The following is an 11,952-nucleotide window of genomic DNA, read 5'->3' as shown; positions in this document are numbered from 1 at the left end:
ATTTTTGATATATTTATATTTTTGATTGACATTTTCATTCAGTTCATTTCCACAAATCAGTAGTAGCATGCTCAAATTATCGCAAAAAAAAAAATGGAAAAATTAGTTAAGAAAAATAAAGGATAAAGGATAGAATTTCTGGCGTTAATCAATCCGTTTGGGACCTTTGAAACCACGTTCACTTCAATTCAGAATCGTTTGAGGTTTACGAACGCGTAACTAGCCTATACAATGACTTGCGGTGGCTAGCCGATGTGTCAAGTCAGTGTTTTTATCCTCCCAGACAAATCTGGTACCCCAATTTATCGACCCCGGAGGGATGAAAGGCTTTGTGAGCACTAGGGAGGATTCGAACCTCCAATCGATCATGCAGGCTGCGGAACCCCTAACTGCGCTACACCCGTCCTAAACTTGGGTGATTAAACCATTATTGTATTTCGGTACCAAAAATAAAGTAGATTTCGGAAAGAGAGGGCAGCGATTTCAACGTTTATGAATGTGTGACAACAATTTGATGAGACGAATAGTAACAATATCCTCCGTTTTTTTTTTGAAACATGTATTTCGAAATTTTTTTATGGGATCATCCTGGAGGGTGGGAGCAGGTGATAATTATTCCGCAGAAAAATGTCATATATTTGTCGATTGTAGGAAATATAGTCACGTTTCACTTGATCGGTGAAGGATTATTCCGTTGATTGAGAATTCTATCCTTTCTGCAACAATTTTCATTCGACAACTTTATAAGAGCATTAATTGGCGATACAACAAAAAACAGCAGCATTTTAGAAAGACATCTAGAAATTCTAGGAAAATTAATGTGAAAAATCGAATTTGTTCTAGAAAAAACATCAGTCAAGAGGGCATTCCTGCTTGTTGACATCTCCGAACACTTCCAGCTTTGACACGTCCAACTGCTTCTTCATTCTGTTCTTGTCCTTCTTCCCTCCGCCAAGATTCATAATACGGACGCATCCAACATAAGGTTCTGAACACAAAATTATATGAAAAATTGAACAATTTAATCCCTAACATCAATAACAACTAATTCTGCGACACTCACCTCTGGTTTCCAGGCCTTTGTTAACAACAGACTCCGGAACACCTCCTAGGTATATCGGATCTTTCGTCATTGTTTCCGGTTTCTTACTCTTCTTCATTATGTTCAAATTGCTTTTACCATCTACTGTTAATGTCATGAGATTCTTCTTCTTCATTATCTTAAAAAATAAACAAATAAGCAGATAATCAGTTATTAAATTGAGGAAATAACCAATAAAAGCTAACCTTGATCGAATGCCAATGTCCATCGCATAGAACATTATCAGCTGGAGGGGTATAGACTAAGGATTCGGGACCGGATCCGCTATCCACTGTGAACTGAACATCCCTCATTTCATTCACAGCATCCATCAGAAGTCTAATCAAGTTATAGTGCTGGGTCTACCTTTACAGTACCGTCCAAAAACTGCACAGTCAGATATTCTACGACACCCACAGAAAACAAAACGCCATTCTTCGTGCGCGGACGGACTTCCATCTCAGCGGAAAATGATTGACCGACCTGGAAACGGTTGCTATCATGCTGCTAGTATGTAAGGTGATCGATATAAGAACTTACTTGGAATTCTTTTTTGAGAACTGCGTAGCCTCCCTCTTTTCCAAAGTATAAACCACTTTCTGTTCTAGTGTTGCATTCTCCAACTCCATGCTCTCGGGATACCGTTTCGAATTTTTTGTCGTTCAACTTGAACTCTTTAATGCAACCTCCAAACTCGGATCGTACACCCTGAACAGTACATCTACGACTAGCATTTCATTTGTATGAAATCGATAAACTCACCGGCAAAATCGTTCGTGCATAACTAGCCAACTCAGTTGGAATACCACCAAGATACAGTGGTGGTTGAGTGTCAATTGCATCCGTTCCAGCCGATACGATAGCTTCGGCTGATTCGTTATCCACCACAAGCGATCCTTCGTTTCCACGTCGAGAAGCTTTCACTGAATGCCATTCTCCAGTAAGAATTGACCGGTTCGAGCGGATCACTGTCTAAACTGATGAGAAATTGGACAAGTAATCCAGATATTTGCTGGGTACCGGGTTTCGGACCTAGCAGGGCAACGTTTTTAGTGAAGTACGATAACGAACCTGTCCAGCCCCCGTGTCAAACGACAAGACAACTCGACCATTGAGGAGGAATAGTCCAATGTGATCCGTGTGTTTGTCGTTAGTAGCAAAGAAGATCACTCCGTTCGAGGCAGTCGGACGAAGTTGAAGCGAGAAGGTTCCACTGGGAAATAGCAATCAGAAAAGTTGTTTACCAACAAATGCTGGACAGATGTTGATATAATATTTTATTTTGAAACTCATTGTCAAAATAGACAACCAGCTTACCTCTTATCGAACGAATCAGGGACAATCTCATATTCCAAACGGCTGTTCGGTTGAAGTCCGAATCGATTTCCGTCTACCTCATCTTTGTATTGGATAGGATCCAGACGTAATGCGCAAGCTCCATCCGGAACTGGCTGAAACAGAGGTTTACCGAAAAACTTATCGTAGACATGAATAGGATCAATTCTGTTAGCCGTGAGAAGAGATGCGTGAGATAGCAGAAGCAACTATCACTCAAAATTATTCACTTCTTTGGAGCATGTTAGTGAATCAGGGACAGGGTGAAAGGCAGCAATTTGAAGGCACAGTCCAACGTTTAGTTACGCCACCAAAACTGTCAGTAAGATCAAAACGACATGAACCACGTACGCAATTGCGTACGCGAGTTCTCTCTAGGCGCTTCCGGTGGAGCGGCTAAGAGCGTGGTGAAACGCTTGCTGGCCACTCATTGCTGCAGTTTGCTACGGTCCCACCTCGGTTCCAACTGCTGCTTCCACCGCATCGTTTCAAGCGCGTACGCAATTGTACCGCAACTAAACTCGTGACTCATGTCGTTTTGACCCAACTATAACTTCTATGATTTTTTTTTTGCTTTTATCTTTATCTAATCACAATTCTAATCACTTCCCGAGACAGAAAATAACCTTGACAGCCAGGGTAATCGTTTTTTTTCACCAAAATTCATAAGATCCTGGGTTGGACTATGCCTTTTGAAAAGCAAAGCATTAATTCAGGGTGGAAGCAAGCCATTCTGCGACGCTACTTGCTCTACTCACAGCGCTTCGATTTGGCTCCGCAGTCATCGTCGTTTCCACTACATGCTCCTTCACCACCTCTGGTGTAGTTGTAAGCACCTCTGTCGGGGTTTCTGTCACGTTCGATGCCTTTGTCACGACAGGAACGGTTGTTACCACCGTCGGAGTAGGTGTAGTGATGTTTACAGATGGTTTGTATGGTTTAATAATTTTCGGACGTCTCGTGGTCATCACTGCTGTGGATGGAGGACTTGTCGTAGTACTAGTGCTTGTACTAGCGGTTGTACTGGTGGTTGTACTAGTACTTGTACTAGCGGTTGTGCTAGTAGTTGTACTACTGGTTGTGCTAGTTGTTGTGCTAGTTGTTGTACTAGTGGTTGTACCAGCAGTTGTGCTAGTAGTTGTGCTGGTTGGACTGATTGTTGTGGTGGGAACTGTGCTCGTAATTGCTGGCTACAAGCTTTTTGTCAGTCCCTTGAAAACTTGAAAAAATATTCAAAAAAAAAACTTGCCTCAGCTTCAGTAGGCGCTACAGTTGATGTGGTTTCAGTAACCAATTTTGCAGGCTCCTATAAAACAAATCCTCAACTCATTTTCTTCTTTATGTTTTTTGCATACTACCTCAGAAGTAATCGGAGTGGTTTCGGCAGGCATCAATGTCGTTTTGATAACGTCTGCTGCTAATGAACATCCAGTAAGAGATATTTCGTTGATTTTGGCCTAGAAATTGTGGTTGACATTAGGAATAGGAGGTAGAAATGAAATATTGAACTCTTACCTTAGCAAAATCAAGTAATTGTCCATTATACGACACATCTCCTACGCAACCAACAAAGGATGAACCATCATGACGACCGAACAAAATTTTGGCCATCTCACCCGGAGTCTAAATGGAATTGATATATGAAGTGTGCAATAAGTGAACCACCTTGAATGTTAATATATAAATTATGCAAACAGCTTCAACTTAAACCCATCAGCGTAGAAACAGAGGCTTTTCTCAAAGAATCTTATTCAGAAATGAGCAAGGGTGGGTACAAGCTATCAATCTTTGTCTATGCCATTATTTAGAGGTGCTCACCATATTGAAAAAAAAAAAACAACTGAAAAGTAGCGGCCATGAAAAATTATGCAGTTTCGTGCAAAATGTGAAGAACTCGAGCGAAACTATGCAAACAGCTCCCCTGCAACCATAACTGTTCTCACCCACCTTTGCTCAAGTCCTGTTCTTCTTTCATACCTACCACAACCAAACAAAATCATGGCAAAGTCATGTTACAGCAAATAATTGAAAACGCAAATAATTGAAAGTAAGCGAAATTCAAAAAAAAACCAAAAAAGAACACCAGTTAGGCATCTATTAGAGCGGATAAGTTAGAACTCACTGTCGTACGTCGATTTCTCTGTAAATTGCAGAGGAATGTGGAGAAAGAAGTGATGGAAAACTTTTAAAATTATTAGAGAGAAAAAAGACATGAAATGAAGAGTCACACTTCAAAACAACTCCAGGTTTCACTTAGGATCTATTCAAAATTTAAAAAAAAAATGTTATTTAGCTCCACAAGAATAGAAGTATGAATGAATATTACCTAAAATCCAATTCACTCACCACTTCATCACCATTACGTCTTTTCTCTTCTTTTGAGTGTAAATCATCAACATCAACTCTCAAGATCTCCTTTGTCTTTCGTACTGACACGTAGTGCCATTGCTCATCTGCAGCTGATGCGAGTTCCAGCGATGCCTGAGAGCACAGGATACAAAAATCGTCAAAATCACTCCAAATCCAACTCTGCTGCATACCTTGTCATCGCCAGCAAAGGCAACGAGTACTCCATCCTCAATTTTTAGCGCCAGTAGATCATCTTCCTCTGATTGAATTGTGAGTAATGTTCCTGTTGGTCTACGAGTCTTAAATCTTAACGAAACGTCCATTTCATCCGCTGCTGTTATATTCTCGAACACTGCTGATGATCGATCGGATAGAATTGATACCTAAAGAAGTAGTTCCTACGTACCTAGTTCTTATCACAATGTTACAATAGTGTGCAGATGTATGTCACGTATTAAGAAAGCGATTAACTTACTGTGCTTACTGTTCCCAACGGGCATGCATTCCTTACACCTTTACTGGCATGACTAGCGTATAAATTCATTTCATCAGATCCAAGACGAACGGATTTGATGCAACCACGGAACGGCTCGATTGGTGAACGTCTGAATTCAAACAATTGGCCATCTAATATTAATGTTTTCTCGAGAGCTTTTCTCTTTTCTTTCTGATTCCGTACGTATTAACTCCGGAAGGCGTTCCTCCAATGTAGAAGTAATCAGTAACACCAAGATCGGACATCTCTCCTGGAGCATCTCCTTCAGCAACCTAAATTTGTGCTGCTATTTCACAGAGACAATTTGCAACAACAAAAAAAAAAAAACCACAACAGCAGAAAAATTGTCTTCATGACAATTAATTTAAGCAAAAACTTCGAACACTCTACCGTTGCACCATCTACGTCCATCTTCACATGACGTCCATCCCTGATCACGGATACAGTGTGCCATTTTCCGTCGTTATAGGGTACCGCATCAGCAAGCCACTGTCCTACACCAGATCCGAAATCGAGAGAAAGCTTCACACTTCCAGCGGACAATTCGATAGCAAAGAAGTCGCGCTGGAAATTCTTCTCAACTAACATATTTGAATGTAATAATGGTTTAAAAGAAACGAAGAAAGAAATGATGGAGAAAAACTTACGTCTTTCCCAATGAAGAATAGAAGACCATCGGGTGAGAATGTGAGGAACTGTAGCGATATCACTGCTCTTTTTCGTGGATTCCAGTAGCCCATCTGGTAGACAAGATAGCCTTCTCCATCAAGAGAAACTCCTGGAATAATAGACATTAGGTCTCAAACTAAAGAAACATTCTCGTTGTACCTGGGAGAGCCATCAATTCTTTTGTACGGGGACGAGGTGTGGCGCCTTTTACTGCCCTCACTCCTGCAGATTTCGCGTTCCACAAGCCAACTGGTTCACCATGGAGGGTGAGATCCTCGATATCTCCTTCATAGTCGCGATTGCGCACTTCGTTTGCAATCTTCAAAGAGATCACACATTTTGTATTTTTTCCTTTTAATTAAGTTCGAAAATCTAAATAGCTAACCTTGCTACCCGGTGGAATTCCTCCAACAAACAAACGGCTCATCGTCTGATGCAGGTTTAGAATACTCTTGTTGCCTTCTGCAGTAGCTTTCTTTTCTTCCTCCACCTGAATCGAAGATAAGTGATCCTGCGCACATCAGAAAATCGAAATTAATTCTACCTGGTCGCTATTAGGTGCATAAAGTTTCACAGTAGCTGATTTCCCTATACGTTCCACACTTAATTGACGCCATTGATTGTCAGAAACATGGCTAAATACACGAAATTCATTTCCACAATAAAACAAAAAAAAGGTAAACGTAACATATGGTACATCATACATTACAATTATAGATGGAAATTCGAAACTGTTCCTCTCAAAAACTCACGTGTCCAACTGGATCAACAGTGGCTTGTCTCCTAAGTTGATAGTGATCTTTGGTTTACCGTATTCAATTTCTACAGCAATGTAGTCATCAGTAGGTACCGCACGTGTTCCAGCAGATCCTTCTTCATTTCCGAAGAATAGCGGAATACCTGAGTAGATATTGCTACATAGAAGCATTCTGTTTAACTGCTGTCTCGCAGCAGTAAATGATCGCTATTCAAATGCCAATACAATAAGAACAAACCGTGATCCTTTGTTGTTCGGAAATGGAACGCAATATCAGTATGTGCCGCTGATCGTGCAACTTTGTGCGGCATTGCCAAATCTAGAGAACTTCCACGTTCGAAATGAGCTCCCAGTTTGATCTAAAAACATAAGAAGGGTTGGATCAATGAACAGTTATTAACAGTTGGAATTCCGAGAAAAAATAAAGAAAAATAGAACCAACTCTATTAGCCGCATCCCTTGCCACCGCAATTAATTCTTTAATCGATGCTATTTTGTCCGTACAAGCTTCCACCTTCATCGTGCGATTACCAGCCATTTGGCGCATTTTATCATAGGATGATACCAGGTTTGGAACTAATGTAGATAGCTGAAGAATGGTAAATGTTAGAATTTCAACACGTAACAATACGACCAATGACTGGAATGCATAAAAGTAGCAAGGAGGAAGAGGAAGAAGGGCTACTAATTATCCGTACCTCCTTAACATTGCTTCTCGTAGTTTTTATACCCTGTAGTGCTTCGGTTGCTTCCGATACTGCAGCATCAGTGGCTGTTTTCAGCTCACCTATACGATTCCGCGACGTATTTAACATCTGAACATGACTGCCTCATCACTCCAATAAAAAATATCTTCTCATATAATCTCGCTATACGGCGTAAATAACAAATAGGTACAAATTTATAAACGTTACCTTGTCCGAATCAATGAGTAAGCTATTCACATGATCAGCTGATTTTTCCACATCTGCAAATGTGGAGTCGTTCAATGGTGATTTAATTGACGTACGCATTCCCTCAAGGGCACGACGCATTCCGTCGACCGTCGTCAACAACTGCAACCAGTAATTAATAGAGGAAACCATAGAAAAGACTTTCTTTCAAGCTATTCCCCCCAAAATTCCCTTACCTTCTCAGTTCTCTTCTCTGTGTCGATAGCTTCCTTCTTGAGCCCATTCAGAGTACTTTGGTGAAGATTAGACGTTTGACGTAGCAAAACAGCAGACTCGTTCAGAGCCTTCTTCACGTTATCCTTCTGACAGAAATGAAATTTTCATATGAACTAAGGAAATATCCTTAAAAGTCATACCCACCTCTTCCTTAAGACCTTCACCGAGTTTAGCTATTTCATCTACTGTCCACTGCGCTTTTTCATGAGCCGTTTTCAGAGATTCCGTAAGGTTACTGTAAGCTGTTGCTGCCTCCACAGCGTTCTTTAAATAAAGTTGTAGTATCAACAGTGGTAATCCAAAAATAGTAATACTAATAGCAGGAGTAATCATACATAGCAGAACAATAAGGAAGAAGTTAACAATTTCCCCACTATGTATATAAGAAAAAGTTTATTGACCAAAGGAGGCGAGGACAAACCTGAGATTCGAGTCGAGTGCTCCCAAAAGTCTCGTTGAGTCGGTTTGCTTCAGTTTCTAGTTCTTCAACTTTTTTGTTGAGAGTTGTCTAAAAGAAATTTTTACTTGGAAACATCATGCGAACTCTTTCCGTTTGATAGTGCTGAGAGTCACCTTATCGATCGGAGCCGGAGCTGCTCGCTTATCCCTTTTAGTTTCGGTTGCTTCAGCAAGTTCAGCCCGGATTTCTGCAATGTTCGCCACTGAGTTCCCGATAGCTTCACGAGAGTCCTTTGCTTGCTCAGTGAGATTTTTCACCTGAAGCTCAATAATTAATCTCAATAATGAATTTTTATCCGCTGTTAGCTCTAAACAGCTCTAAACACCAAAGGCTGACCTCTAGAAGTGTTTCGCTGACTATTCTGTGCTCATCCACAGCCTTCTCACGTCCATCTGCTAGAGCTTTGATGAGACCTTCCAGTCTTACTGTAGACACTCCGGTGGCACTCTAGAAGCTTAGTGTCGATAATTATTTAATTGAGGTCAACTAATTGACACTAACATACCTTACGCGATTCGTCGGAATTCTTACGGGAATCCTTTAGTAAGTGCTGAGCATCGCTCAAATAATCCGCGATTTTTTCGTTCTGAATAATATTGATGCAGAGGATGATATGATTAAAAATCCGTCTATCCGAGTGCTCACCTTTTTCTTAGCATCCTCAACCCTCTTATTCATGTTTTCGATTCTTTCACTACGCTCTCTCAGCTTCTCTTGAGCGCTTTGCACAGCCGCAGTAGCCTCGGAGGCCTGTTTTGGTGCACCATCTCTGTAAATGATACTTTTTTTCTGAGTATACCAGAAAAAATGCCGCAAATTCACTGACGTTGTCACCACTTCCAAATTATGCAGCGTCTCCTCAGCATCTTCGATCCATTTTGGATCGATTAACAAAGCGGATGAGTGACTTCCAAGGGAAGCTACCAAATTCTTCGCAAGGTCTACAGCACCAGAAGCATCCTGAATAAAAAGAAATTAACATTAAAAATTAGCATTAACGATGCCTATGTTATTTGTATCATACCGCTGCTCGTCTACGGATGTCTTGTAGGACTTCTCCAGCTTCATCCGTAAGGTTCATTGTGCGCTCTACATCGTCGCCGGTAACAGCAAATGTCCTACAAAAACCAAATTTCACGATTTGATTCAATCACTTATTTGGGTCTTTTTTTAGGATCGCTACGCTTTCGTTACGAAAGACATCATTCTACCGGAAAGGAAGGGTTCTGTAAGCCTCAGCCAATGAATGAAGTGGAAGAAAGATCCCAATTAGCTCGTTTCTGCTAACAAGGAACCTCGTAAGCAGTGACGAAATATTTGGAATTTCAAATGTCAAGAAGTTTTATTCTCTGAACCCGTGCTGTCAGAAACAATTATCAAAAATTCGTGCGACGAGCTTCTCGAGTTTCGTTTCGAGTGTCGAGCACTCCAAAAAAGAACATTCAAAAAAAGGATCAAAATTAAACTAATTAAACTGCAAAAGGTCCTGCATTAGGGTACGTCAGAATGACGTTAAGATCTAATCACAAATACCCATCAAATTCGAGGATCCCATTCTCTAAGGTCATTTCTGATGAGATTTCTTGAGCTAGTATTTGAATAATGAACGACAATAAAACAACAGTAATCTACTCACCTATCTGCTGAGTTGAACAGTAACGACATGTTGCTTAAAGTTGCCCTAGCGTCACCTACGAAGTTGTTGTACTCGTCTCCAGAGAGTAAGTCGGCCATTTCCTACAATTCATGGAGCGGTACTCCTGACATCTTTCCGGGAAGGGAAAAGGAAATTTCAACATTGTGCTGAGAGTAGTTGAGTGGCTCACCGTGTATTTCGCTACGTTTTTAGAGTTGCGGCTAAGTCTGGCACCAACAACTGTCGCAGATGAAATATTTGAAATTGACATATTCAGTCGATCAACCTGGAGACCAAAATTGTCCACATCAGCAACAAGATGATGTACGCATTCATCGCATCCTAAAATGCAGGGACACGCAGTAAGTAATGCAGTAAAAATAACCGAATCGTAGAAAAAAGACTGCAAAATGGTTCGCAAAGCGCTCACGTCGGCATCCAAATTTGGGAATCCGTAAATAGGACTGCAAGCATTGATCACATCTAGCGCCGGTGGCTCCTTCCTGACAGTGACATTGTCCAGTGCGTACGTCACATACTGTACCCAGAGATAAGTCAGCCTCACAGTCACATTCTGAAAGTAGAGATTACTCATTGATACCCTGTACACTGGATGGCTTTAACTTTCTGGAACGAGCTTCAACTGACTTTGACATCCGTACTCTCCATAATTCCAGAAACCATGTTCACAATGTTCACATCGCAATCCAGCTGCACCTGGTCTACACGAGCATTGGCCAGTTTCCCCATCACATTGGGTGGAAGATGATGCTATGCCGCAGTGACATGGATGACATCCGGAACAACGGGAAAAGCCCCAGTAATCCGGCTAAAAACACATTGTTTGTATGTAAATCAACAGCTGAAACACGGAAACGTTGAACAAACCAAGCATCTGTCACAATTCGTGCCTTCCACATTTGGTTTGCATTCACATGTGCCAGCTTTATTATCGCAGACGGTTGAGCCGCACTGATCGCATGCGCATGCCGTACAATTTTTCGCTGTGATTGCATCTCCGTGGAACCTACAATTAGGAATATGAGCGCCGAAAAGGATGTGATAAACACAATTTATCAAATATTTACCATGGTGCACACCATTCACAACGTCGACCATCAGTGTTATTTTCGCAAAGATAGCAGTCTCCAGTTATTGGATGACACGCTCTCGAATCCGTCAAGTTATTGTTGTTATTACAATCACATGGTTGACACGATCCACCTGGTCTCTGAGGTTCACCGAAGTAGCCAGCATCACATCTGTAAATCTTTCATTAAGAATTATTTAATAATTTTAGAAGTCCCGTTGGAAAAGCGATTGAGCATAGAAACGAAACAAGGAACACAGAATTAAATAATACAGCTTCCTTTAAACAAAGGAACATCACGTTAATCGTTTTAAGGAAAAAAGAACACAAATATAGTTTCAAAATGATTTTACCTGTCACAACGATCCCCAGTATAGCCCGGCTTACAGTTACACGACAAGAGCTGTCCATATTCAGATACCTGGAAGAAATTTCGAGGATATAACGGAATTTGCGACAATGAGAAACCAATTCGTATTCCTTTTGACGCTCCTAACCTGGCAGCCGGTCGCGAAATTGTTCGTCGGTGAGAATGGACATTGACATGGCATACAAGAGTACGGACTGCCATCTGTTGCATCTCCATAATGCCCTTCTTCACACAATTCACAATGGTCTCCGTGAGTACTATGTTGACAATCGAAACAAACACCTGAAAATTGCCGCATGCAACCGTAACGAAGGAGTAGCACATTCCTCTTCAGCCGAGGCTCTGCTCACTCACCTGTGTCTGGATCACATGATCCTGAATGTCCGTTACACTCACACGGCACACATGCACCTAGGTAAGACCCAGTTTCCACCCTGTAGTACCCAGGAGCGCAGTGCTGACAGCTGGCACCAGTGTACGGAGCAGGACAGGCACACTGTTCCACAGAGGACGCACTAATGACTGATGGAGGGAAATTCT

General features: G+C 41.3%; 1 protein-coding gene across 2 annotated transcripts in view; it reads right to left on the bottom strand.

Annotated features, from left to right (window-relative positions):
* Positions 1-851: 851 nt before the first annotated feature.
* RB195_020915 (uncharacterized protein) overlaps positions 852-11,952 on the bottom strand; it is a gene marked incomplete at both ends in the record, with an annotated part of 35,492 nt that continues 24,391 nt past the window's right edge. For both annotated transcript variants that reach the window (XM_064189459.1, XM_064189458.1), the window contains 43 exons: positions 852-988; positions 1,064-1,220; positions 1,288-1,380; positions 1,448-1,564; positions 1,622-1,789; positions 1,844-2,053; positions 2,153-2,294; positions 2,399-2,528; positions 3,662-3,722; positions 3,775-3,873; positions 3,932-4,039; positions 4,763-4,897; positions 4,957-5,148; positions 5,241-5,370; positions 5,445-5,533; positions 5,652-5,825; positions 5,909-6,039; positions 6,090-6,249; positions 6,316-6,420; positions 6,475-6,565; positions 6,683-6,830; positions 6,926-7,046; positions 7,130-7,276; positions 7,386-7,502; positions 7,602-7,742; positions 7,817-7,942; positions 8,001-8,120; positions 8,278-8,364; positions 8,430-8,573; positions 8,653-8,763; positions 8,822-8,902; positions 8,962-9,085; positions 9,143-9,276; positions 9,341-9,434; positions 9,953-10,053; positions 10,143-10,294; positions 10,383-10,526; positions 10,601-10,781; positions 10,841-10,979; positions 11,041-11,214; positions 11,396-11,463; positions 11,540-11,694; positions 11,767-11,950. In XM_064189459.1, coding sequence (XP_064045338.1) covers positions 852-988; positions 1,064-1,220; positions 1,288-1,380; positions 1,448-1,564; positions 1,622-1,789; positions 1,844-2,053; positions 2,153-2,294; positions 2,399-2,528; positions 3,662-3,722; positions 3,775-3,873; positions 3,932-4,039; positions 4,763-4,897; positions 4,957-5,148; positions 5,241-5,370; positions 5,445-5,533; positions 5,652-5,825; positions 5,909-6,039; positions 6,090-6,249; positions 6,316-6,420; positions 6,475-6,565; positions 6,683-6,830; positions 6,926-7,046; positions 7,130-7,276; positions 7,386-7,502; positions 7,602-7,742; positions 7,817-7,942; positions 8,001-8,120; positions 8,278-8,364; positions 8,430-8,573; positions 8,653-8,763; positions 8,822-8,902; positions 8,962-9,085; positions 9,143-9,276; positions 9,341-9,434; positions 9,953-10,053; positions 10,143-10,294; positions 10,383-10,526; positions 10,601-10,781; positions 10,841-10,979; positions 11,041-11,214; positions 11,396-11,463; positions 11,540-11,694; positions 11,767-11,950 — 5,622 coding nt within the window. The remainder of the gene's footprint in view (positions 989-1,063; positions 1,221-1,287; positions 1,381-1,447; positions 1,565-1,621; positions 1,790-1,843; positions 2,054-2,152; positions 2,295-2,398; positions 2,529-3,661; positions 3,723-3,774; positions 3,874-3,931; positions 4,040-4,762; positions 4,898-4,956; positions 5,149-5,240; positions 5,371-5,444; positions 5,534-5,651; positions 5,826-5,908; positions 6,040-6,089; positions 6,250-6,315; positions 6,421-6,474; positions 6,566-6,682; positions 6,831-6,925; positions 7,047-7,129; positions 7,277-7,385; positions 7,503-7,601; positions 7,743-7,816; positions 7,943-8,000; positions 8,121-8,277; positions 8,365-8,429; positions 8,574-8,652; positions 8,764-8,821; positions 8,903-8,961; positions 9,086-9,142; positions 9,277-9,340; positions 9,435-9,952; positions 10,054-10,142; positions 10,295-10,382; positions 10,527-10,600; positions 10,782-10,840; positions 10,980-11,040; positions 11,215-11,395; positions 11,464-11,539; positions 11,695-11,766; positions 11,951-11,952) is intronic.

This window comes from Necator americanus, chromosome II, assembly GCF_031761385.1.
Source record: "Necator americanus strain Aroian chromosome II, whole genome shotgun sequence".
Lineage (NCBI taxonomy): Eukaryota > Metazoa > Nematoda > Chromadorea > Rhabditida > Ancylostomatidae > Necator > Necator americanus.
This window is presented reverse-complemented; position numbering and strand designations above follow the sequence as displayed.